At 40.7% G+C, this 26,064-nt stretch overlaps 1 protein-coding gene across 7 annotated transcripts in view; it reads right to left on the bottom strand.

Annotated features, from left to right (window-relative positions):
- kcnc2 (potassium voltage-gated channel, Shaw-related subfamily, member 2) overlaps positions 1 to 26,064 on the bottom strand; it is a 48,153-nt gene that overhangs the window by 3,528 nt on the left and 18,561 nt on the right. Inside the window, exons 2-5 of one of the 7 annotated variants that reach the window (XM_061761592.1) lie at positions 14,168 to 15,106; positions 13,041 to 13,051; positions 12,563 to 12,771; positions 6,555 to 11,836 (exon numbers count right to left, since the gene is read on the bottom strand). In XM_061761592.1, the coding sequence (XP_061617576.1) occupies positions 11,709 to 11,836; positions 12,563 to 12,771; positions 13,041 to 13,051; positions 14,168 to 15,106 (1,287 nt within the window). In that variant the 3' untranslated portion in view covers positions 6,555 to 11,708. The other 6 variants (XM_061761590.1, XM_061761589.1, XM_061761588.1 and 3 more) reach the window with 6 other exon arrangements.

The following is a 26,064-nucleotide window of genomic DNA, read 5'->3' as shown; positions in this document are numbered from 1 at the left end:
TTTAGCAGTGCAATTCACCTCTGCGACAGTTGCCAAGCAACTCCTGACATTTGAAAGATGCTTGATTTCCCCGTCGTGTTTGTCTGCTGTGAACTTAAAAAAAAAAAAAAAATAAAAAAAAAAGTTTATATCGGACAAATATTTTTGGAGCACATATGTAAAACTCAAAAGAAAGCAAAAAAACAAAAAACAGTAAACAGAATGCTAATCCGCCATCTAGCCAATGAAGTAATTCTGTTTTGCAGTTCACTTACTGCAAAAGAACCTGATGACTTGCCAAGTCGCTTCCTTATACCCGTAAGTGACACAAAGGTCGTTTGAATAATAATAAAAAAAGGGACAGTCGCGCCATTAAATCCGCTTAGTTTCCAAAGGGCATCTTGGTCCGACGAAACTCAAGAGTACAACCGTTAGCCTGCGTTAATTGACGTCCTCCAACGGCGATACGCAGGGCTGAGCCCATTTTGAAAGGATAATCTTTTTAATGAACTGATGACGTTCAGCGAAAAGACATGTCGTGGTCATCTCTGTTGGGATTGTACTAATGAATCCAACATTTGAAATCAGATTAAAATGTTCTTAATGGATGTGTTTAAAACAGCACATTTTCAACGCTGGAAGTTCTCCAATTGTATTAGATTTCATATTAACCAGCAAAGAATGCTATTTATTTACACATACAGGTAACACAACTTATTCACTAATCATTAGTTTCAATTAGGGCCGAGGATTTAACACTTAATTTTGATTAATTACGGATTGCATTCGATCTCATGTGGATCTAAGCACTCGATAACCTTCCAGACTTGTAGGAAGTAATCAACTTTTAATTCTCGTTTTTTGTAGCTGCGCATTATTGACATGTGACTTTCCATACCAAAGAATCTTGCAATTCTAAATGTATTGATTTATTCAAACAAATATGAACAAGTCTGGCTACATTCCAATGACCGCTGTCGAAAAAAAGAAAATCTATTCGATGATGCAAATAAACGATCTGCGATCACTACTGAAAAGTTAGGACATTCGAGCACCTTCACGCAAACGATATTCCACCCTTAAAGGCTCCACAAAGTTGTTGTTCCCCCCCCCCCCCCCCCCCCCCCCTTCTATTGATATAGGTGTGAGGATGTGCCTCTGAGTCACATTTCTTCCACTATCATCCCACTCAAACACACACGGCGCCTTCAGCTGCGAATGTGATGCCAGCGATACATTCAGACGTTGGTAATCAAATGATGCTAATGAAACAAAGAGGCACGCGGTGCCTTCAGGCACCAGCCCGTCTGAGCTGATCAACACGAGCAATCTCGAGGAGTGGCGTTCTCAACATCCGGGCGGACGGTGACATACTTTGTGCCGCTTGGAAATAACACGTTTCGGAAAAATTCGACTCTAATGTTTTCCAAACCCCCCGAAGGTTGGCTATTTCAAAAGCCATTTGGCCATTCCCCTGCAGATTTTTCACCGGTTTTCAATTTGAAAGCAGTCGTCTTTGTGGTCGCATGTTGAATGCGAATATTTGGAGAATGTCTGCTGAGGTTATACAAGAAACAAAGGGCGCAGATAACAGTTTCAAACTAGAGTGGTGCATTTTCCCTTAGAATGTTGTGGAGTTGTAGATTGAAATGGAGAACACCAATGAACTGGCAGAATGAAAGAAATCAGGGAACTAAATACAACCGAACTGGGGAGACAACGAGGCACACCTGGACAAGACACGAGTAGCCTCACGATTTGACAAACATGAAACAAAACAAATTAAACCAAGTCAACAAAAACACTGCTAATGACTATGACTACCCATGTCTAAATGTTTTTAACCCCGAATATTGGGTCACACGCGTTGAAATTCCGTGTTTGATAACCGCACAGGTGATACTCTTTTAGCCAAGCAGAATCGCAGAAATCCTGCTTAATCACATGTGGATTAATAGAGCGATAAGCCTAACGAATCCTGACAATTCCGACGCTTGAAAGGAGCTTCATGGGAAAAATTACCTCGCGAGACCAATCTCATTGAAGCGAGTGCGAGTGCAAGTGCTTTTTTCATTGGGCTTTGGTGGGCTTCAATAGGATCTGCCACTGTACATTTGATTATTTTCATTTAATCTATAAACTATACTCTACTGTGCCACACACGTCTGCATTGAAACACATGCAGGATTATCTAATAAATTAGTGCCTTTTAATCCAGATTTTCTGCGAATACAAGCATAAACAGAACAGCCATTTGTAAAGATGAGGGACGCTGTTTATTCGTGCTTTAAGATGCGGAGCATTTTGGGATGTGATTACGCACTTAATGAGGCCACACACACTGAAACCAAAACCACTGCAATACCATGTTTGGTAATTACAATAATAATCCTCTTACAGCAATCATAAATATGTATTAAATGGGATGTGTGTTACCATGGATAGCTTTTATAACCTGTTCGTACAGTGGCAAATGACAGTTAATGTCAAAATGAATAAATAAAATAAACAAGTAGACAGACACAAGGTTGTTCAACTAAATATGAAGTCTTGTTCACTTGAATCCATTTGAAGGCTTTACTGTGGTTGTTGCATCGTCTGCATTCCGCTGCTTATGTGAAATGGAACTTTGCTCCTCTTGTCTGCAGCCACCGTAGCCCCAGCGAATGATAAATTGCGATCATTCCGTGGAAAGGAGATTGCGAGTAAGTTGTTCCACGGGTGCGGCGCACTCGTAGGGCACGGACGGGGGGGTTGGCTTTGAGATTGGCAATATTTCTGCTTTGCAAATGGCTGTACTTGAGAATTCCAACATGCTGATTGAAGTCGGGGGTACCGAGCGGAAAGACGATCAGCGGAGCGCACGACTCTCGCTGAGGCTCAGCCAGTCCCCTTTGAATTCGATCGGTAATTTACTCGCCTGCTTCATTTTTAAACGCGGCCATTGACTGCCCTGTGATTGACTGTTGCAGATTTGCATGACCATTGTAAGCGACGATTCACTACATGTTCCTTCAACTGTAGCTGTTGCTCGACGCTGTACCACAATCGGCTCGTGGGTGTGTAACCAGTGATTCACAAAGTGTAGGCGCACTATGCCGGCTCCCTCTAGTGGTATGCTATATAATCACTGCCTAAGTACAGTTCAGTTATATTGAACTTTGAAGTTAAAAAACAGTCGATAAATGCATGGAGACATTTAAGAAAGATGATCTTACGGGCTCAATTTAGTCCACCAACGGGAGTGTCGCTGGCGACGCCTGATGCTACAGCCTCACGTTGGCTCGACTGGCTCCTGAAGACGCCGCTGGGTGCAGCCAGTCTATGATCTCTCGACCTGTGGAAGAAACGGAGGCAGCTGAGGCGGATTAGAAGCTTCTGCTGATCAATTGCAATGTCTGAACTAAATATTTGGTCATCTTTTCATCCTGCTTGGGCTGTTCAGTTTTCAGAGTTATTATGTTACACTTTCTTGGAATTTATCATAAAATCAAAGTCAATCTTTCTCTCATCAAACTAATCACTATTTAGTAGGGATACACCCATGCCAATACTAGTACCTGTATCCTATGCCCTCTTCCTGTGCCTAAAGGAAGGATGAAAAGCTAAAAATAAATGGAAGAGTACACATAAGTATCCCACATACTCAGAGGAGTGAAGTGTTGTAATGGGCAGCTGAACAGCTTTCGGTTTTCCTGTGCAAGCGCACACACATCCTGCTGCGTCTTTCCGGCGCCACGCCCGACTCCATCTCGGCCGTTTTTGTTTTTCTACTGTCTAATTATTATAATTTCGGTTAACCTGGCGAATTGACGCCGCCATTTCCAGAGTCCCTCCACTTAGCTTCTGCCACTAAACAATCCCCTCGCGGTTGTCAGCGAGGGGCTCCATGTCATCGCGCCAGCAATTTAGAGTGCTACCGCGGCTTTTTGAGTACATGCGCGGAATAAAGCCTGTAAATGGAGCCTCCACTCACAGCACCTGAGTCACTCGGCTCTCTACGGCGGCCTCATTACACGGCACTTAACGGGACCGAAATGTCACGTCGCAGTATGACGCATCTTGTTTTCCCACCGTATAGACAAAGCTTCGTGATCACGAGTGTGTTTTTATCAAAGCACTTTAAAGATCTAATCATGTGTCACTATACACACTGAATCAATGAACTCATTGTGTGCGTGTTTTGGTTAATATACCCGTATGTAGAAGCTCTTTAACAGACTAGGTACTTCACTTCTTTTTTTGTTTTTTGTTTTTTTGCAGATTGACATCGTATGTAGTAATCCACAGTATCACTGTGAAGACTAAGCACAAATAAACCAAATATCATTTTCAAGGTCAGGACAAAATACAGTTGAGTGTTTTTAAGGACTGTATCAAGAAAAGTCCCCTGTTGAATGTACGATGTGATAACAACATTGAAGCCTTTTGTTACACAGCAGCACTTTGAAACAGTAATCAGCGTCTTCATCGCATCTCGGATGGATTACTGCAATGCATTCGACTTTGGAGTCAGCCAGCCCTCCCTCAAACATCTCCAGTTGCTTCAAAATGCTGCCTGCGTGACACTTAATTGGAACACATTACTTCTACTCTGGCGTCCCTCCAGTGGCAGACCGGGTCATTTCAGTGTGCATATCAATCCACACATCTAAGTGTTTTCGATTCTTTCATTTTACATTTTAAGAAACTCTCATCCTGCCTCTTCCCCAGGCATGGGAGTGTGTGGTGGGCGGATGTAGGATGCAGATGGTTCTTTTCCTTGACTAAAACACACTCCCAACTCCAACTGTTTACATCTGCGTGGCACGTCTGTGGCTGTTTCCATGGTTACCGGAGTAAAGATAGTTGGAATGCCTGAGAGATACAGTTCCCCCATATGGTGCTTAATGTGAGGCGGGAGTCGAAGAATGAATAGGCGAACACGACGAAGAAAGTGGAATGGCCTTGCTCACAATTTCTTCCAAACACGCCTTAAATCAAATATTCAGTGTTTGAGTTTCCATATATAGACTGGGAAAGCCGCAGTTTTTTTTCCCATTCTTTTTGTCACACATCCCCGCAGGGTAATGTGGTTTTAAATGTGTACCATTTCCAATAACAAGGAAACGAAATGCAACCAAAAACATACCACATTACATTCACTTTAATCAGCTCCTCCGCCTGCTTTGCGCAGTTTGTTCGTAAGTTAGCAGCAGTTCTATACAAAAATAAAAAATAAAATCAATCAATAACGGCAAGCAATTGTGCCACGTTCATTATTTTGAGCAGTTCAGAAACAATATTGAGCTAACAACATGACAAAAACATTTTTATTAAAGTAAAAATGCATCATACTCACCAGAGATGCTGATTATTAAATATATGCACGCGTACAGATCACTACAGACAGGTTTTTGCTGGTCAAACTCGAATTTCTCTGACCAACCAATCAGAGGACGGAAAAATGCTGACATCATCGTGGACCAGCGAGCTGACCCCGTGAGCAAGAACCTAAAATCTGATTGATTAAAGAAACAGACCCATTGTTAATACAGTTTAAGGTACATCACCCAGCAGTACTGGGCAGATTCGACATTTGACATGGCAACACATGGAGACTGAAATCTGATTGGACCAAAAAAGAGAACCAGTATGAAATAAAAAGAATAGACTGTTGGAAGTAAATGACTACAATTTCATGGAACAAGTATTAGAATTTAGGTTGTAAATGTACTGAATTAAACAAATTTATATAGGTAACAGGACTGCAACTGCAATTTTAGAGGAATTTTATATAGCCTGTGTATCACTCGTGGTACTAGTACCACACTTTGACAAATACTTTTGCGATTCACATGCATTTGTTTGTGTTTGCATGCTTGGGACGCTTACCTGTAAATTCACAGAGAATTTATAAAATTTTTAAAACGCTTTCACATGGAATCGTCTCAGGCTTCATATGACGTCACTTTTCAGTTCACGAAACCCCAAGTGTCACATTTTTATATATGAAATAAAACAAGGAACCGTTTGTTAAAAGATAAATAGTTTATGTGAATCTTTCACATAGTATTCAACTTTATACACATTGTTCCCAACATGATATACAGTGTCATCTTTTTTTTTAATTCTTTGACATAACGGTTCTCTTTTTTCTTCTTCTTCTTTTTTAAGCATGCACTTCAGAATTCCAACAAAGGCTCCACAAATACAGACTTCAAACTAGATTTTTTTTTTTTTTTTGCTCACGATAAAACATACAAAACGTGAACTCGGATCAAAAAGCTCGACACGTTTGAAGACACGATGGAGAAGTACAGCATCGGACTACCATGAACAGTAAGACACAAAAATACAAGTTCGGGATTCAGAAAAATAAACAGCTTTTTTTTTTTTTTCTCCAAGTTACGACATCATCTTAAAAATACACAAAGAACGGTACTCCTTGGTCAAATTCAAGAGTAAAGCAGCGTGTGTACTACACAAGGAGGATTGTGGGTAGAGGGCGACACATCAACAATGCCACATGACAGTCCTCGCCGTCAATCTTCTCAGTTTTTTCCCATCAACCCTCATGTTTTTGACTAAAAATCACAGTGTGGATTGGCGCTTTCTGTTTCTCCGATTATTGCAAATCTACCAAGGAGAGTTAGGGCCACACTGAAAAAAGAAAAAAGAAAAGAAACTAAAATAAAGCTGAGAATAAAGTTTTAAATTGATGTGGAAAAAGTCAGAATACTACTTAATACTTAAAAAAAAAAAAATCATAGTCTTGGATAACGTTGAATTGAATAAATATCAGAAAACAATGTGCATCTTGCATTTTTTTCAAGAAAAAATTATAATCTTAAAAAATCCTAAAGTTTCTTAATTCTTGAAAAAAAAACCAGAGGGAATCTTACAATTAATATCTTTTTTTCTTGATAAAAAAATGAAGTCATTTAAAAAAAGATTTCACTCTTACATTTTATTGAGGAATAAGGTGTAATCTTATAACTACAAGGTTTTCTCTCTTTTTTTTGAGAAAAATCATAAACACGAGAGGATACAGTCATAATTTTAAGAGGGTTAAAAACAGTCCTTATCTTTAAAAAAAAAAAAAAAATACTGGGGATCTTACAAGAATAAATCCATAATATTTGATGAGATAAAAGTCATACTCTTCGTCATATTTTCAGAACAAACGTGCATTATTACTTTTTTCTTTTCCCCAAGACTAAGGTGCGATCTTACAAGAAAAAAAATTTCTGTTATTCTTACAATCACAATCATACAAGAATAACGGCATATTTTTAGAGGGGAAAAAGGGAATAATCTTACTGAAATAAAGTAAAATAACTTTTCTTGTGTTCTCGACGTTTGTGTTGTTATATTACTATTTGCGTTAGATTCAGAATTTTTGGTGAAATATTCTCATCATAATTGTGAAACATTATTCTTGTAACGTTATCATTTTCTTTCTCCTTTTAAGTGTGACCCTAATACACCTTTCCCACGAAGCAGATCTGATTATTTTTTGTACATGGAATTGCTACTGTGCAAAAGTAGCCATTCGAGAAAAGTCTCACTTTTTTTTTTTTTTGTTTTTTGTTTTTTTTAAACTTGGTAAACGTCTGCTACACATTTTCTCCAGACCCAGAAATTAAAGGAGCGGGGTACAGGATTAGATATATTTGGAAGATTCCGTTGATTTTACCACCACTGAGTCATGAGGATTCATCTGGTCGTAATCATTTGGTTTCAGGTGAAGATTTGCAGCACTAACGCAGGCTCGTTGCATGTTCAACGCACAGTGGGAGACTTCTACATGGGCGATTGCATTATGGGGGGGGGTGGCTGGGGGGAGTTCCCTTTCTCACCCGTTTCTGTGCTAAACTAGAAAGTAAGGCCCGACCGATATCGATTTTTTTTTCTGATAACCGATTAATCGGCCAATTAAAACAAATTTAAATCTTTTTGCTCCCTGAATGCTTACAACAATAACATATATGAATTACAGGCAAAATGTTTGACAGTTTTTCAATACTTTGTCCTGAAGTACTTGTTTTATTTTAAAACAGAGAGAAAAATCGGCAAAAATCATCGGCTGCTTATTTTTGTCAATTTTTGTTCTGTTTGTTTGAATGTCATTTTTCAAAAAAAGAGGGAAAAATCAACAAAATAATCGGCCGATTTATGCTCATTTCAAAAGGGCTTAGAGCAGCCGATTAATCGGTCGGGCCCTACCAGAAAGTGACGACATAAAACGTCCACCTACTCGACCTTTGAAAAGGTTTCTTGATAGGATACGCACATACAGTAACACACGGCAGAGCATTTTAACCTATACTGAAATTTACCAAGAGTAACAGAAGCAGAGATGTCACATTGATTCAACTTAGCACACTTGTCTCTCTGTGCTGTATATACTGGATGTTCATAATATGAATACACTCCATTTCAGAACACAAAGTGCCTCGACTTAATACACTTATTGCAAGGAGGGGGGGGGGGGGGGGGGGGGGGTACCATAGCGAGATTTGAGTGTCTCACGGTGCAACTTAGCAACCAACGGCGACGACCGTGCTGCTGTCGGTGACTTATTTACAGAAGTCTATTCCAGCACGTGTCCTGTTTGCTTTGGCTGTTTTGCTCAGGATTAAATGCTTCTCGCGGTCCTTCTGGGTTATCGGTGAAGTTCCTTCAGCCACGGGCCGAGCAGCCGTCTCCTAGCGGTTTTTGCGTCGGCTCCCTCCTTTATTGTCCTGTAGGAGTGGCTGGGAGGCCTCCAAATGGGGTCTTCCCACTGCAACAGGTCCTAATATTGTTATATAGTCTCATCCCGGGTGTGCTACTGAATCAAATTAACTATATCAAATCCTTCTCATCCTGTCTCCCTCGAACCTCTTGCCATGCACGTTCTATTTATTCCAAATACATGCACAAGGATGAAACAACATGGTGTGCTACTATTGTTGTGTTTTAGATGGAAGTAATCAATAATTTAGTCAACAGACAAGGAGAAATGTTTTTAAGAGCACTCTTTTTTTATTTTTCTTTGATTTTCTTTTTTTTTTGGGGGGCAATTCTATGCGCAAAATGCATCATCTGCAAGCCAGTTGCTAAGCAACCCTTTGCTACTGGGATGGACATAATGGAGGAAAGGGTGAGGTCCACGTGTGCAGTCTGCACACCTGTTGGATCACACAGGCAATTTATGCAGACTGTATTAAAATAATAATAATAATAATGATAATAATAATCCCTCTTTGTTTAAATTGAGGGTTATACCTACAAAAAAGTATTAAGGCCACAAAGGAAAAAGTCAGAATATGAGAAGTTGTAAAGTTAGGAGAAAAACACAAAATCCTGATTTTATTCAATTAAACCCTAGACTTAGAAATAGGGTGTTTTATCATAAGAAAAAAATGCAGCTTTTCTGAGAAAATACCACAAAGACAGACTAGACATGTCGTCGTGTTACAAGGATGAATTTGTGATCTACGAGAGAGAGAAAATCACCATGTTGGGAGAAAGAAATTGTGAAAAAGTCGCAATGTTACAAGAAAAAAAATGTCATTACCTCCTGAAAAAAAAAATTTAACGAAATAATTTCTGAGCCTCACATTTTGGGATGTTTTTCCTAGAGTTGCAGCCTTGGAGTTGGCCCAGTGTTGTATTGATGAATCAAGAAAAGCGCTCAGTGCAATAATGCACTGCCCCCATTATGTCAAAACTGGAGATAAATCTTGTCAACATTTTTAAAAATGACAAAATGGAGATGGCCCACTCTAGTTCCATATATTGTATATAAAAATACAAATCAAATTGCATGTGACTACAGGATCTTCAGCCACCCCGTTAATCCGTATTTGTAGCAACGTTTTTAATGTTTCCATGATATATTGTCAATTCACAACAATGTTATTTCAATATACTTCCCCCACATATTTCATAAAACCAACTAAAGCCCCGCAAACCCAATCTGTTCTGTCGTCTCGTAGATTATTGAATGACCTCCATCTTTGAGTGCATCCAACCAAAACCAAAAACACTGGGACCGAACAGCTGAGGGGATTCCTGCATTGAACCCACAGACCCATGCAGAGGGGTTACCTTTCTGCCAGGGCGCCGCGTTCCCAAAGCCTTTAAGCGAGAACGCCACTCTCTGCTTGTGTGAAACCAGTAAACACCATCTCTTTGCAGTTATCTAAGAGTCAACAACCAGAAACATACATACAACTTATACGTGCACATATGTGCAGTCATGTGGAAATGAAAGAGGACCCTCTGTCACGGTTTTAGACATCAGCTCTGAAAATTCAATAAATACAATGTCAGATGAGCAATTACTTTTCTGTAATAACACAGATGGATAGCTTTCACTATGACTAATGTGAAGCGACGTTATTATTAGTATTATTTTTTTTCCAGTATTCGGTCCACAAGGGAATTACTTTTTTTTTTTAATTATGAGGGGGAAAAACTGCGATTGGCTGGCAACCAGTTCAGGGCGTACCCCTCCTTCTGCCCGATGATAGCTGGGGAAAAAATTGGAACCTTACAAAGATGAAGTCAAAAAGTACGACTGATATTACAAGACAAAAGTTTTGATATCAAGTTGTGATAATATGAAAAGTCATAGAAAGTCATAATATTATGAGAATTTGTCATATTCTGCAAAAAAAAAAAAAAAAAAAAACAAAAGTCATCATATTTCCAAAATGAAATTTTAGGACAAGGAAAATTGATACATTTGTGCTAACATAAGAGAATTTCTAACAAAAAAAGAAAAAAGTCACATTGTCCGAAAAATAAAGTTGTGATATGACGAGCAAATGTAATCATCCAATTTTTGAAAGGTGTGCAAGAAAAAAGTTTAAGGAATAAAGTTGTAATATTACAAGTGATATTCACTCGATAAAATGCTATTTCATGAATATCTTCATGTTACTTGAGAATCGTAATGTTCTGAACTCGTGTTTGGATGCCTGTTTATTGAGCACAACATTCATAATCATGGATGTAGCTCAACTTCCCATAGTTGATATCATGTCATTTTTCTTTGGACCGCATTTGTTAAGGCTGACTCAACAGCGCCTCTGCAGATTGAAGCCAAATAGTGCACTGAAGTTTGCTATACAGGTCCTGACACATAAAACCGAACTAAAAGCGGGTGTACAAGTACTTCCTTTTTTCACATGGCCGCATATATATGTATTTTCACAGTGTGCCTGGTGTGGTCTCCCCTGGCAACGTGGCTGGCAGACAACAATGGCTTACAGAGTGGAGTCCATGCAAAAACATGAGCAGGTGAACAGGGACAGATGTGCGCGCTTGTTTGAATGACAAATCTCAAGGAAAACACAATTAAATGAGGATAAAATGAATAAACAGCTGTCTGTCTTTCTGGTTTTTATGGAAGCGCATCTTTTCTCTCTAGGTATCGAAATAAAACAACATCTAATAACCCTGATTACCAACATGTCTTTTATTATTAAATCTTATGGCTGCTACTTTGAAAGCCACCAGTCAGTTTTTTTTTTTATTGCAATATGACAATATCAAATAAAGAAAAAGGAAACTTCAAGTGGCACAGGAGAGCTGACAAGGATGATAGCCAAGCACACTCAGGCAGTCATCAGTGGATCAGTCTTCGCTACAGGTGTGTAATACTAGCCACGATATCTAGCACAAAGTTCACTTTGTGATTGTAGGGTATGGAGCGGGTAATGCAAAAAAAAAAAAGGCTGGCGACGCTGGACGTCTCACAGGATGGAGGGAATTGGGGAACGGGAGCGCCGTAGAGGGCAGGGCGATCCGTAGGGCGAGGTGACGGGGGACAACCTCAGGGCGTTAGCAGCTATGTTGTTTAAGCTCTGAGATTTGTCGTAGCCTTCGGATGGGGCGTGACAGAGAGGTGGAGGTGGCGGCGGTGGTGGTGCGGGACATGAACACACACAGGCAGGCAGGCAGGCAGGCAGGCATCCGAGTCCAGGCCGAGTGAACCATGGCAAGACAGGAGACAGGAGTGAAACAGAGCAACTATCACATTGTGTATGGTGAGTGCATGCGCAAATTATTTCCCAAACAATCACAGTAAATCACCACGAAGTCTTAAGCCGGGCAAACGCATCATGACGATGGGGCAAATTGGAGCTTTTATCCTTTGTTGTGATTAAAGTCGGCAAAGGCAAGCTTCTTGGACATGGCGTCTTGTATTAGAATCTTTTTTTTAACGAACAAACATTCATTCTTTTTACATACATACAGATACAACGATAGATAGATGACAGATTTCTTTCGAGAGCATGAAACTAAACCCTCTCTGTCGAGCATCAATTTTCACCAGTGAATTTAATAACTACCTTTACAGCAACGTCTCCTCAAATCGCCCTAATGGGGGCTTTAAATATTCATATAGATAATTCCGACAGATGGCTTTTAAAGCAATTTTAGATTGTTCAATTTATGCCCCTTGAAGTACAATCTAATTGTAATTATTGGACTTTGTAGGTAACTAATTGTACTCTTTGCCAAGTAAAAGGTGTGCTCCCCTCCCTACAGCAAAACCAGACTGGGACAGGTAGTCAGGTTTCAAAGTAGTTAGTAGTATACATACCTGTTTTTCTTATGCCTCCATCTGCAGGACAGTTGTAATCGCTAGCAGCAAGTAGAAAACACGTCCCCCCACTGCGGCGGTCCTGCTCCCGGGTGCTGGACCTTCGCATGGGGACCCTCTCCTCTGGAGACATGGTCAGGTCGCTGACCCCGCTACAGTCCGCCGACAGAACTGTGAGCGGTAATGACGTAATAACGTTCATTTGAAGACTGCAACTTTTGCCGGAGTTATTGTTAATATTGTTCTTCCGGTCCTACTATAGCTCGCGTGACAACAGTGTCCAACAACGATGAAGCTAGTTCACCACCTAATGAATGTAGTTTGATGAGATCATTTCTTAAGATCCATTATCTCATTCCAAAGAGTGCAGTACATTTCAAGTGTCCTCTGAGGATTTCGCACAGGAGACTACACCAGATTCTGGTCCATGCATAGTGAAGAGGAGGTTGAACAATGTAATGAAAGAAAAAGAAGAAACTGAATAAATGTCTGGACAGCCAGCAAGCAAAGTTCAAAACACATTTTCGTCAAAATGTGTCAGATGAAATTGCTAGCATGAGTTAAAATCGGAGGAAAACAGGTACCTTCTGTTTTCAGATTCTATCCTAAACTGTCAAACACCTTGTGTGAAGAGGTCCCTTTGGGATAGTTTTTTAAAAATATATATACCACTTAATATTGGGGAAAAAAATAATACTCTGCAGGGTAAACTAACTTCACAACTCAATAAAACACAAAAATAATCTTGCCGATTTTGAGCTCAATTCTCCCGTTCCGACCAAAGATGGCAAAGGCCCGACTATCTGATGTCTCTAAAGATTATCCTGACAGATTATCCTGCGCTGTGAAGTGTGTTAAAACGGTTCTCTCACTGATATGCTCAGAAAAGAAGCAGTCAGGTCGGACAATGATGAATCGAGAACATTATCAGAACTATTTTGTTGGATTCCGTGATTGTGAGGTGGAAAGGAACAATAGCCGATCAAGGAGCTAAACTGAAACAGAGGAACTGGAGGACCAAGTGGCTGTTTGTATCATGGTACCACAGTAGAAATGACAAGGAATAGCCACTGGAATGTCATTACCATGAACAGGTTGCCCAACTTGTGCTTTCTGGCAGGTTAGATGCCCTGTGCGGCCAAATTAGTCCGGGTACAGTGTGAGGTCACAATTGACCGCTCAATACCTTTGGTTTAGGTGGACAGGACTCTTGACAGTTTAGGTTTCTTTGCATGAGTCAGCGTAGAAAGGTTCTACTAAACCAAGAACAATTGGAATGATCTCATCCATCCATAAGGGAGATTACAGACAGCATTTAGGAAACAACACAATAACACCTCAGTAAAGCCATATACAAAGCAATTAGACAAACTGGTAAATCCCAAAGATAATATAGATACTAAGAAAAAGAGTGAAGTCATATTTGAAATAATTAAAACCTTTCTACGCTGTACTTTACAAAGAAACCTAAATAGTACACGTTGAAGAAAGACAGTATGAACCCTGTGATAAAGACGGAACAAATTAAACGCACGAGTCCATGTATCGTTATATCTATAACCCTTGTGTGTACTAGGTTTCTGGTCGTTTTCTCTCCTGTGTAGCCTTACCTGAGCGGTTGCGTTCAAGCACCCTGCCGCCTTTGACGTGGCACAAGTCGCCTTGCGTGCTGTTGCAGGTGGTGTTGACATCAGCTTTGTAGTAGGTCGGGGACCCTCCCTGCACCGCCTGAGGAATATGTTTCTTCCGCTTCTTGGGGAGCTTCTGCTTGGCCATGGCCAGGGAGTAGTACATCCCAAAGTTATTGACGATCACAGGCACGGGCATGGCTATCGTGAGCACTCCGGCCAAAGCGCACAGCGCGCCCACGACCATGCCAGACCACGTCTTTGGATACATGTCGCCATATCCCAGAGTGGTCATGGTCACCACGGCCCACCAGAAGCCGATGGGGATGTTCTTGAACTTGGTGTGGAGGCTCGCCGTGGGATCGTTGGGCTTAGCGCCAATGCGTTCGGCGTAATAGATCATGGTGGCGAATATTAACACTCCCAATGCCAGGAAGATGATTAGCAGCAGGAATTCATTGGTGCTGGCCCGTAGCGTGTGGCCCAACACTCGAAGCCCCACAAAGTGACGGGTAAGCTTGAAGATACGCAGGATACGAACAAAACGCACCACCCTGAGGAATCCCAACACATCCTTGGCAGCTTTTGAGGAAAGGCCACTCAGCCCTACTTCCAAGTAGAAAGGAAGGATGGCCACAAAGTCGATAATGTTGAGGAGACTCTTAACAAATTCCAACTTGACTGGGCAGAAGGTCACCCGGACCAGGAACTCAATGGTGAACCAGAAGACACATACACCTTCCACATACGTGAGAGCGGGGTCGGTTTCTATCTCGTACTGTGGTCCCAGATCAGGCAGGCTGCTGTTCCGCATCACCTCCGTCTTGTTGATAATAGTGTGGAACGCCTCATGGGTCTCCAAACAGAAGGTAGTGATGGAAACCAGGATGAAGAACAAAGACGCGAAGGCAATAAACTGCAGGGGAAGAAGAGAAACACACAATTTACTAAGGTTTACCCTGATGTTTCAGTTTACTTGGAGTTATATACTGGCTTAGGAAAAATCAAGATAAATCATTTACTCTTGAGCGAGACAGTAAACACAGACAAGTTTAATTAATTTGCTTCAATTTAAATTGCCTACAGAGACAGAAGCAATCTATTAGCAAGTGAAACAGGTAAACACACACTTCTCCCTATTGACATGAGGCACGGGAATATGTATGCCATCAGATTGAATCATATTTATGTTGGTATGTCAGGCAGTTTGGGATAAAGTGGATCAAGCAAAGGAGCAAACATACAGTGTCAGAAATGAAAGGTTCACTTCATTTCCTCAGTCTGTCAGTGGAGCAGAGCAGTGACAGAAGCATGCCACCGAAGCTGCAGTAGATGCTCATGATTGTCCATGATGGACAGAAGCTTGTCCCATTTTGCCTCTTTTATTTTGAAAACATTATGGTGATTTAAAAAAAAAAAAAAAAAGGCAAAATCATAAAATATCCACATTAAAGGTCATGATCGAAATAATGTGAACTGGATCATTACTGGTTAAAATTCAAATTCGGTTGTCCCGTGGCCCTTACCATATTGCAACAGTGTGAGATATGACCGGACAAAATACATTACAGGAAATGCAAACCAAAGCAAAGTTGACATTGCTCAGAAATGTGGCCTTCCATAACGCTTTGAGGTGCCTTCCAAGAGTAATTTGCGCAAGTAGAGGACTTGTGTAACATGCAGAGAGTGTACCCTTGATATCAAGATGTCAAGAAGTATGTGCCCTATTCCAATCACATGCTAGAGTAGTGCTTTGCATTTTATAATAAATAACTGTGTGTGGTTGTGTGTGTGTTTTTCTTTTCTGCTTGGACTATACTATACGAATGGTGCATGACTTGGTCCCACCAAGTTGTCGTGACCTTTATTCAATACGACATGAACAACGCGACACCGTGGACTCTAAATGAAAAGCTGACCAGATCAGTCAGTATCTAATGACAGTTGTGTGTTCCAAAGCAGCTTTAAGCTATTGCTAGCAATTGCCACACTAACTATCATGACATATTTGAACAGTTATTTGAATTACACTGTAAGTCGTTATGCGCTTGACAAGTAACAAGAAAGCTCTCATGCACGGTAAACACCATTGAACTTTTAGCCTCCCAAATATTCTTACAGACAGAGAGTCGAGTCTCGTTTTCCAGCATGACTGTGAGCGAAAAAGCAAGTTTGTGTAGATTTTAGAGGGAATGATTGCATTCATACGCCCAAACACAAAAAGTCCATGACTAATTCAGAGACTGCAGACAACATTTGCGTCATATGCCTGACTTTGTATCCAGTTGAAACATCGTTCAGCTCTTACGAGTAAACTGGACTTAAATATTACATCAGCACCGCCAAATCTGAGACAAATGGTCCTCAGTCGGAAAAGGGTGGAGTGCCCTCTCCAGGTCGGGTATGAGATCCTTCCCCAAGTGGAGGATTTCAAGTATCTTGGGGTCTTGTTTAGGAGTGAGGGAAGAATGGAACGGGAGATCGACAGGCGGATCGGTGCAGCGTCTGCAGTGATGCAGACTTTGTATCGGTCCGTTGTGGTGAAGAAGGAGCTAAGCCAAAAGGTGAAGCTCTCTATTTACCGATCTACATTCCTACCCTCACCTATGGTCACGAGCTGTGGGTCGTGACCGAAAGAACATGATCCCGGATCCAAGCGGCCGAAATGAGTTTCCTCCCCAGGGTGTCCGGGCTCTCCCTTAGAGAGAGGGTGAGAAGCTCGGTCATCCGGGAGGGGCTCAGACTAGAGCCGCTGCTCCTCCACATCGAGAGGAACCAGATGAGGTGGCTCGGGCATCTGTTTAGGATGCCTCCAGGACGCCTCCCTGGTGAGGTGTTCCGGGCACGTCTCACCGGGAGGAAACCCCGGGGACGACCCAGGATATGCTGGACAGACTACGGCTCTCGGCTTGCCTAGGAACGCCTCGAGATCCCCTCGGAAGAGCTAGAGGAAGTGGCTGTGGAGAGGGAAGTCTGGGCTTCCCCGCTAAAGCTACTGCCCCCGTGACCCGCCCTCGGATAAGCGGAAGAAAATGGATGGATGGATGGATGGATGGACGTAAATCGCGTGCTGAATGTTTTTTTTCCTCATCAATTTTGGAATCCATCAAAAGACATTGTTGATTGATTAGTTTTTGTTTTTTTGTTAAAAGTATCAATCAAATGTGCTTCATTTGTCTGACTGCTTTAGCAACCCGGGTCAATATAGCGCCTGATTGGTTGCTACCTTTAGCACACAATTGTAAATTGGCATGATTGATTTGTATAATTTGTTTTAGCTATAGGATGATAGTAGAGCAATAGCTCCTTTTCGTATGTCAAGAAAATGTTTTATGGTGTAAACATCGTCACAAAAATATGTTTTGTCAGAGGTTGGCATACCGCTGTAAACAAAGTCAATGTCATCTTCCAATGCCAAACAAAGCACTTAATTATATTACGTATTGTCTACCCAAAAGTGACACTGAAATCAACATCGCATTCATTTATTTGACCCTTTGAGACGTAGATGACGGGAAAAGTGACTGATGCGTCCTTTTGTTTATTCATGGTGCTCTTAACTGCTGCACTCGCTGGAAGTCACATTGAGGAGAACAGACTGCTAAACATGTACTCAGCAGATTAAAGTTAGAGAAAGACAAAAATAACACAGCATAAATAAAGATTTTGTCACTATTGAGGTCAGGTGGATAAAGAAGAAAAGAATGGCAGGACAAAGTTTTTGATCAAATGTATTCAGTCAAGACCATTAACTTTAGCTCATGGTGGAATTCGCTAATAAAAATCTAAATAGAGTGTTTGAAATTAAGGAATCACGTTTTAACTAAACATTTTGAAGCCCATTAAACAATTTTTTTGTAATTCAAACAATTTTGACCAACAAACAGACATCCTCCCGTTCTACTGTAGTATCTGTGACTTTGAGTATGCACTGGCTTTAAAAGGGGGAGCTTGACCTGGTGAGTGACGTCAGCTAAGCATGCATGTTGAGTGACTTGGGCATTAGTTGGTATTTTACTTACATTGTGTGTATTTCTTTTCTTTTTTACCATTTGTTTAATAAAGCAAGCAGTAAAGCTATCTTTTACATTGTGTGTATTTCTTTTCTTTTTTACCATTTGTTTAATAAAGCAAGCAGTAAAGCTATCTTTTACATTGTGTGTATTTCTTTTCTTTTTTACCATTTGTTTAATAAAGCAAGCAGTAAAGCTATCTTTGACCACTTGCGGGCATTACAATACGTTTCAACTAGCAATGGTGGGTTCTATTAAATTCGAGAACATTGATGTGTTACCTTGTGTTGGTGATCTTTTTTTTTTTTTTTCGTTGCAATCAAATGATTCTCAATTGGAGAACCAATTGACAATTTTGGTCACTATAATTGTGAAATGATATATATGTATAATTTTCAAACCATTTCATCCCAAATGTCAGAAATAGAAGTGGGATTAATTAAATGTTGTTTTTTTACATGAGACTTTTTTGTATGTTCTGCAATTAATGAATCAAAAATGAATGCGTTAAAAACGCAATACATTAAATCTGCTTTGGCGTGCTGCTGTAATAGCGGCCGATCTGTAGGAGGGAAAAGTTCATGCTGGGAAGCAGGCATGACGCCTGATTTTTTTTTTTTTTCTTTATCAGGTTCTAAAATTAAACACTAGTTAAATCAATATTATGTTGTGAATTTAGCTGAATGGCTCATTAAAGCTCATTGTTGCATAATTGAACTGCCAAGTAATTGACTTCCATCTCAGCCTCATTCTATAGAGACAAGCCTGGATAACGTGATGTTGTATTGAAACAAAAGCATGCTGAAAATAAAGCCTGGGAGAAAAGGTCCCAGAATATCCAACGCAGGAAATTTTCCTTTTATCAAACACGGTGCTGAACGTCTTCCCTTGATCAGCTGCCGCCATGGTAACGCCACTTTTATCTTTTTTTTTTTTTTAAATCGCTCAAGATGGTGAATTGGACAATGCAGTCGGGGAGGATGAACAGGATGTTCATCAGCAAGCTTTCATATTACACTTGTTAATTGTAATGTGAGTCCATTTGTCCATTAATGACAATGACAAAGAATTGACAATAATAGAGCAAGTGACGTCCAGAAACAGAAGAAGAAAAAAACTGAGAAGCATTTCCACATGACGAGAAGGATTTACTGTTCCCCTTGTTGTCTGCCATTACTGTCTCCCCCCCCCCCACACGAACACACGCACAGTCTCACTCCTCTTCCTCATTATGCAGCCGCGCTGTGACATGACAGCTCACTGGGGGAACGCTGCTAAACCCATATTGCTTTTGGCAGCCAATGGTTTTCCACAGCTAAAAAAACTTAAATAAATAAATAAACAGCCCATCAAAAATGTCTATTTTCATTTGAATAATTCATTCTTCTTTTAAGTCCCACCATAAAACATCTTTTTTGGGGGGTGTGATGCATTTTATGTAAAAAAAAAAAAAAAAAACCTACATGATAGTTTTGTACTTTATAAAAACTCACACTAATAACACATAGGATGTAAAGAATTTAAATAATTTTTTCATCAATTATTTCATGCTTTAGTACATTTTGCTGCTCCTTGGCAACCAGGGGGAAGTATAAATACGTGTATACGAGAAGAAGATGGTCACAATTGCTCAATGAGCTGCTGTTTTTTTTTTTGAGAATAAAGAATACATGCAGTTTGTGTTCAAATATCTGTTGTTCATAGAGTTATAACGCCTCAAAATGTATGCTAGTTCTGTTAGCCCGTCTATGGGGTTTTTCATTGCCTCTTATCATTAAGCTAACAAACGTTTGCAAGTTATATGACAGTCATGCCCATGATGAGTGCATGTAAACATTTGGTCATTGCACGTATTCACCCGGTGAACAACATCGCAACATTACACAAACAGAAACAAACGCTACATTACAGCCTGCAAGTCAGATAAAAGTACTGTCTTGAAGGTTCCAGGGAGACTGTGATACTAAATATAACTCTGTCTCACTCGCGCACTTTCATCTGTTCATGTCGCCATCCATATTTCAGCAGCTTGCCTATAGTTGACGCGTCCCATTGATTGATGACAGCACAGGCAGAGGTTTCTATGAGCGTGTTTGTCTATTGTTTAGCAACATTTCCGCAACAACTTGTGCGGACGGCATGAAGGCTGAGCCCTACCCCTTTCCATGTGTTCCATGAGACCTGATTTTGCAGTAGTCTATTGCGACAAATAAAAAATAGTAATATCCGACATTTCCCCAAACAGCCCTTGTCTTCACAGAAAGTTGCAATAGCCTGCACATTTCCTCGTGAGGGCACTAACAGGCCAGATTTTCAATAAATGACACAACCCTTTGATTCTGTTTGTGTCTTTAAATCCGAGCTCCCAAATCCTGGGAGACGAAACTTGACATTAATCACATTTCAAGGCTAGCGCACATCTGAAAAGTCTGACGGGATAATCTGAAACAGAGGAAGGGATCAGAAAGACATGGACGGGGATGGCAGGCGTGGCCTCATTAGACTGAGCCGTCTTGATATTTTAATAGCCGGCGGCATGTCTCAGCCAATGCGGCGCAGAGTGTTTGGAGTTGGAGGCGTCACGTTTGACAACAGGATCAGAGAAAAATCCGGGTAAAAAAACATGACGCTGAATTAGAAACAGGTACAGTACATCTACGGTAGGTGAGTTTGTCACTTACTAAAAATCCGACATCCAATTTCATCTCATGAAGTCATAGAGCGACGCATTTGTTCAACGAAACAAGGAAAGTCCGCTGAGACGGATAATAAAAATACTCATATATTCTTTATCCTCTGTGAAGAATGACAAATATTACTGCATCTTACTAAGCAACTGCGATAGTAACAGAGGTCCAAATGTTCAAAATCATGATGTGTGTGCTATTTACGTTTGTGAGTAGAAAAGGGATGTCTGCGGACGTCTTTCTCTGTCGTGATTAAAAGCCTAGTTGGCAGGCCTTTTTCTCAGCCCTCCCAAGATTTCCTGAATACATGAATATATTATTGTCATTTAAAATGAAAACAAAAAAACAAAGCGAAAGGAAGGCAAACGTGCAATTACACAGAGAGTCGAAATAAGGCGAGCAGAAGCGTGATACATCTCCCTTAATGTGTGTCCACGCTCAAGGATGCACACACACACACGCGCGCACCCACACGCACGCACTACAGCTGACACAAAACTCATACAGTCCCTTCAATCACTAAGTTTTTTTCATTTGCCATTTTTCTACCTCCGTCCCTTAGTATTTGCTTAATTTTACAACAGAGAGAGAAATCGTCAAAAGTCGACCGATTCTTTTTTGTCATTATCTTTGTTTTATGTTGTATTGTGTAAAAGAAATAAAAATAAATCTGCAAAAATCAGCATATTTTGGCCAATTTGAAAAGGGCTAATATCGGCCAATTAAAATGGGTGGGCCGGTTAATCGGTCGGGCCCTGTTACAAATGATGATCACCTCTGAGATCAAACCTCATGTGTGATAAAAAGAACAAGAAATGGCCTTCAGAAGTAGCCGATAATGCCACAAAACGTTTTGCGGAATTGTCGATAGCGGGGTGGGAGAAATCGCTGAATATTGACGCTCACTTTGTCGCTCTCCGTTGTCATGGTAACAAAAGCCGTACTCTAGATTTGCCTTAGACAGAAGCGTCCCCCTGAAACATTTCGACAATAGTGCAACAAGTTGATATTATGTTGCAATTCATTATTTGTTGTGGATTTTGCCAAAACATTTTTTTTAAGACACCTGGAAACTGTTTTGGAACAAGAGGAAATTCTTTTTTTAATTAAGTTTAAACCCAAACTTCAAATACAACTGAACTGTACTTCAGCAGAGGATTCTTACCATGAGAGGGGGAACCCTGTCACTAAAAAGGTTTGTAATTGCCTATAGATGGCGGCAAAGCACTACTTGTGTCTAAATAAAACTCAACTCACTTAACCATTTTTCCTATATGTAAATTTTTCAACGAATAACGAATTATGGCGTGATAGATCCCCCCCAAAAATCATGCCAAACCGCAAAATAGCGGGGATTCATTGTACTTAATATTGACAGCACCGATACTTTCTAATCCTCAAACTCAATGCCATATACATACAGATGGTCTCATTTGTTGGGGCTTGGTAAACATGTCTGTTTTCCATTCTAAAAAGCTCGGCGTTATTCAACATCTTCGCTGAGGAGATGAGGTAGGGACGTCTTCTGTTGCTATGACGATGAGGAACGTGTAAGCGCCGGCTGCCGAGCGCCGTGACAAAAGACGGGAGCGGATCGGACAACGCCCGCACCCATCGACCCTGAGCTGAGCCGAATGCCGATATGTTTTGACAAAGCAACAACGTGCGAGCAGACTTGGACCTGCCGTCTTTACCGTCGTTTTTTTTTTAAATGCAGAAATGTAATCATATGGGTCGTATAGGATCAGATACTGCACCAAAATAAAACTACAACTGACATCCAGGGTGTGGATGAGGATATAAAACCACTGAGACACGGTACTGACGCCAGTGGTCTGAACGCCTTCTGTGCGCTTCAGTGATTAAAAAAAAAAAAAAAAAAAAAAAGCCAAGTTGGCAGTGAGCGTGATTGGTCGCTATTTGATGCATCTGCTGATTTAGTCAATATTATTGTAAAAAAAAAAAAAGGCAATTCCAGGTATGTTCCCCTTTAATCAGTCATACTGTATTTATCCATGGGAAAGTTTCAGGTAAATTGCCATAGGAAGTTAAGATAGGGAATTTGGAAACTTTCCATGGGAATTTACGGATTAGGTATTACATTCAATCATAAACACTTTGTTTTGTCATAAGCAGACATTCATGCAAAATAGATAGCTCTCCATACCCACATGCGAGCACATAACACTACCCAAACTTCACCTTTGCACTGCTGGGGGAATATAGAGTCTGTTTCCTTAATTCTGAAGAATTTTGCCATGTCTGTATTCTTATTTCTTTATAATTCAGTTTTAACCCTTTTACCCTGAAAAGTCAAGGTACCACTGCACTGAACCTCTCGAGCTTGGGGATCAAATACTTGTTTCACCCAAGAAACCGCACAAGACTTTGTAACTTTTATATGGACCCATTTCCATGACCCTTATATTCTGTTTATTATCATAATCAATAAACCATAGCAATTGACGTGCAACACACAGACACACAGAGGTTTTTACAGTTTTAGCATGCTACTTTTGGATGACAACAAAAGAGAACAGTCACATTTATGTATGCAAATGTGAGATGACAGTGTGGTAAAACCTTCTCCGGAATAAAACCTACCATTAGCGCAATAATTTCATTTCTGTCTGAAAGCTGATTAGATAAAAAGCCTCCGAAACAAGGAGACGGCAGCAAAGAGACAACCGAGCGCACGCAGGCAGCTCAAAAAAGGAGGCATGAAAAATGGAAGACAAAAGCAGATTACAGACATGGTGAAAGAGGAGAGGCAGACAAGCGAGTGACGATAATGAATGTTGCCGCTCATTGCGGCTCGCTAGCATTCTGACCGTCCATTGTCCGAGGATTCCTCTTTAAATAATACAGATCAAATGGAAAAGCTCTCATCGCCCGCGTCCATTAAGCCAAATCGCACTGTGTTCTGGAAGAAAAATGCCTTTAATGATTCATGAAGCAGCTCCCATTACGATCAAACAGACTGGCAGAGTAGCAGCGCCATACAGCCAGTGAAAAGTTGAGCATTTTTAATGTTTAAATATAAAAAAAAAAAAAAAAAAAAAAAGATATTGTAGTCCTTTGAGGACAGTTAGAAGTATTGCAATTTCCCCCCATGGAATACAATGTAAATGGGAATAAATATAAATCACTTCATGGAATCTTCGACTGCACTGTACAGCGGTGCCTTCAAATCATCTTTCCCCATTGAAAATGTTTCATGGAAAAAATGTCAGGAAAAATAGCACTCTGTCATATTGTACTTTATAAAAACACACACTGACATGATTTAATAGAACGTAAAGAAATTGTAAATGTTTTTGCTTCGATTCAATGAAAATTGTGCTGCTCCTTCTAGTGTGTGCGCCTTGGCCACGTAGGGGCAGTATAATTCAGACATATTGATAAACAGTACATGATACCAGTCTTAGCTCCTCGGTAAGTCACAGTAATATAGTCCTTTTCGCAGAGGATAAAGAATATATGCCTGTGAGTATTACTATATTGTCTGTCTACATGTGTTGCTCCACTGTTTGTGTTCAAATATTCAACTGGGAGTGGCATTAAACAGCTTGTAAGCCTCTTTTTGGAAAAATTGTCCACCATGTGCCAAATTGCTGTTTGTTGTTGACGGGAGTTGAGTACGCTGCTCACATCTAAATGATTTGCTTGCAATTCAAAGCAAAAAAAATAAATATAAATAAAAATCGGCCAACATTCTGAATTCCTGAAGTGCTTACATCATCCACATATCAGTTCACAGCGCACATGCATATTGTCAAGCAGGCATTTGATGGATTCCTTACAAACACGAGCACACGCTGGAGCAGCCCCCCCCCCCCCCCGCCCCCAGCGGATATTTATCAACAGCAGGCATTACGGCTGAACTTATCTGGCGTTTCGCATCGAGTTAAGGCCAATTACCCTGGAGGAAGCGAGCAGAGCCACGGCAAAAGAGAACCGGCTTAGAAGAGGAGCACACAAACACACAGGGGGAGAGAGGATGGAACCCGTGGCAATGATTATTACAGACACTACTTCCCTACACCGTCACACCAACATCAATACAGCTTGGAGCTCAAAAAGGAACTAAATACAGTAAAACTCTCTGCACACCCTGCACACAATTTCTTCACCTATTCATATTATTCCCCTCATTCAGGACATTTTAGCAACGATTTCCCACATTCCCCAAATTTCGACTTTTCGCACGTTCGTGATCTGGGATATGATAAGACGTCAGGCCGAGAGCTGTCAATGTATATGCAATATTTGCGGACGAGCATGGATGATTTCAATACAGGAGGGAAACAAAAGCTTCAAAAACACATTTAAAAGGTTCTCAGAGAAGATATGTGGTCCTGAACTGAATGTATGGCTTTTATTATTATTATTTTAATTTTTTTGTTTTTTTAGTTTTGTGCTCTCTCACCACTGTGTCTGGGTGTCACCTTCTGCTATGAAAGCATGCCAAGGAAAACATCAACACTAATCCCTCCCTAGACTCTCCGCTGGGTTTGTGATCTCCAAATTCTCCCGTCTCAAGGTCACAGCCATCCATGGTCAGACACAAAGGGAAAAACAGTGGATGTTGAATTGGAGGGGTTGAGTCAGGAATTGCAAACTCAATGATAGAAAACCCTAGAAGCGGCGTCAAACTCATTTTCAACATGTTTTGTAAAATCAACTGGAAATACCTGCAGGTCTTGTGACCAAAAAAAAGAAAAAAAGGAGGACACGTGTTGCTGGGGGCTCCCCATACTCCAGGGGGACAGGAAACACTTTATATGCGCTGTGCAATATTCACACTAGACACCATTAGAGAGTAGATACATTTCAGTTTTCTTCTTATTTTATTTTAAAATGCCTTAGGGCTGCGTGTGACAGAAAAACATGAAGGGGCAGGTGGAAGGAGCCAGCTTCCCCAAGCCTGGGCCCTCTGGTTACACTACATGACGTGGTACTTTGCGCCTTGGGGTTAGTCCACCCTGACGACAAATAAGCAGTGTCTGACCTCCCGCTGCAGCCATTTTACACTAAGTCTATTCATTAAAGTGCTAAAAATAACCTTTTTTTTTGGTTTGTTTCAAACACCACACCTCTCAGAGGGGAAGGTGGGAAAAGGGAAACGACGTGAGCAAAGCAGCACAATTCACACGAGGGGGGGAAAAAAGGGA

Source organism: Phyllopteryx taeniolatus, chromosome 22 (assembly GCF_024500385.1).
Source record: "Phyllopteryx taeniolatus isolate TA_2022b chromosome 22, UOR_Ptae_1.2, whole genome shotgun sequence".
NCBI classification, from domain to species: domain Eukaryota; kingdom Metazoa; phylum Chordata; class Actinopteri; order Syngnathiformes; family Syngnathidae; genus Phyllopteryx; species Phyllopteryx taeniolatus.
Note: the sequence above shows the minus strand (reverse complement) of the source record. Positions and strands in the feature narration are given on the sequence as shown.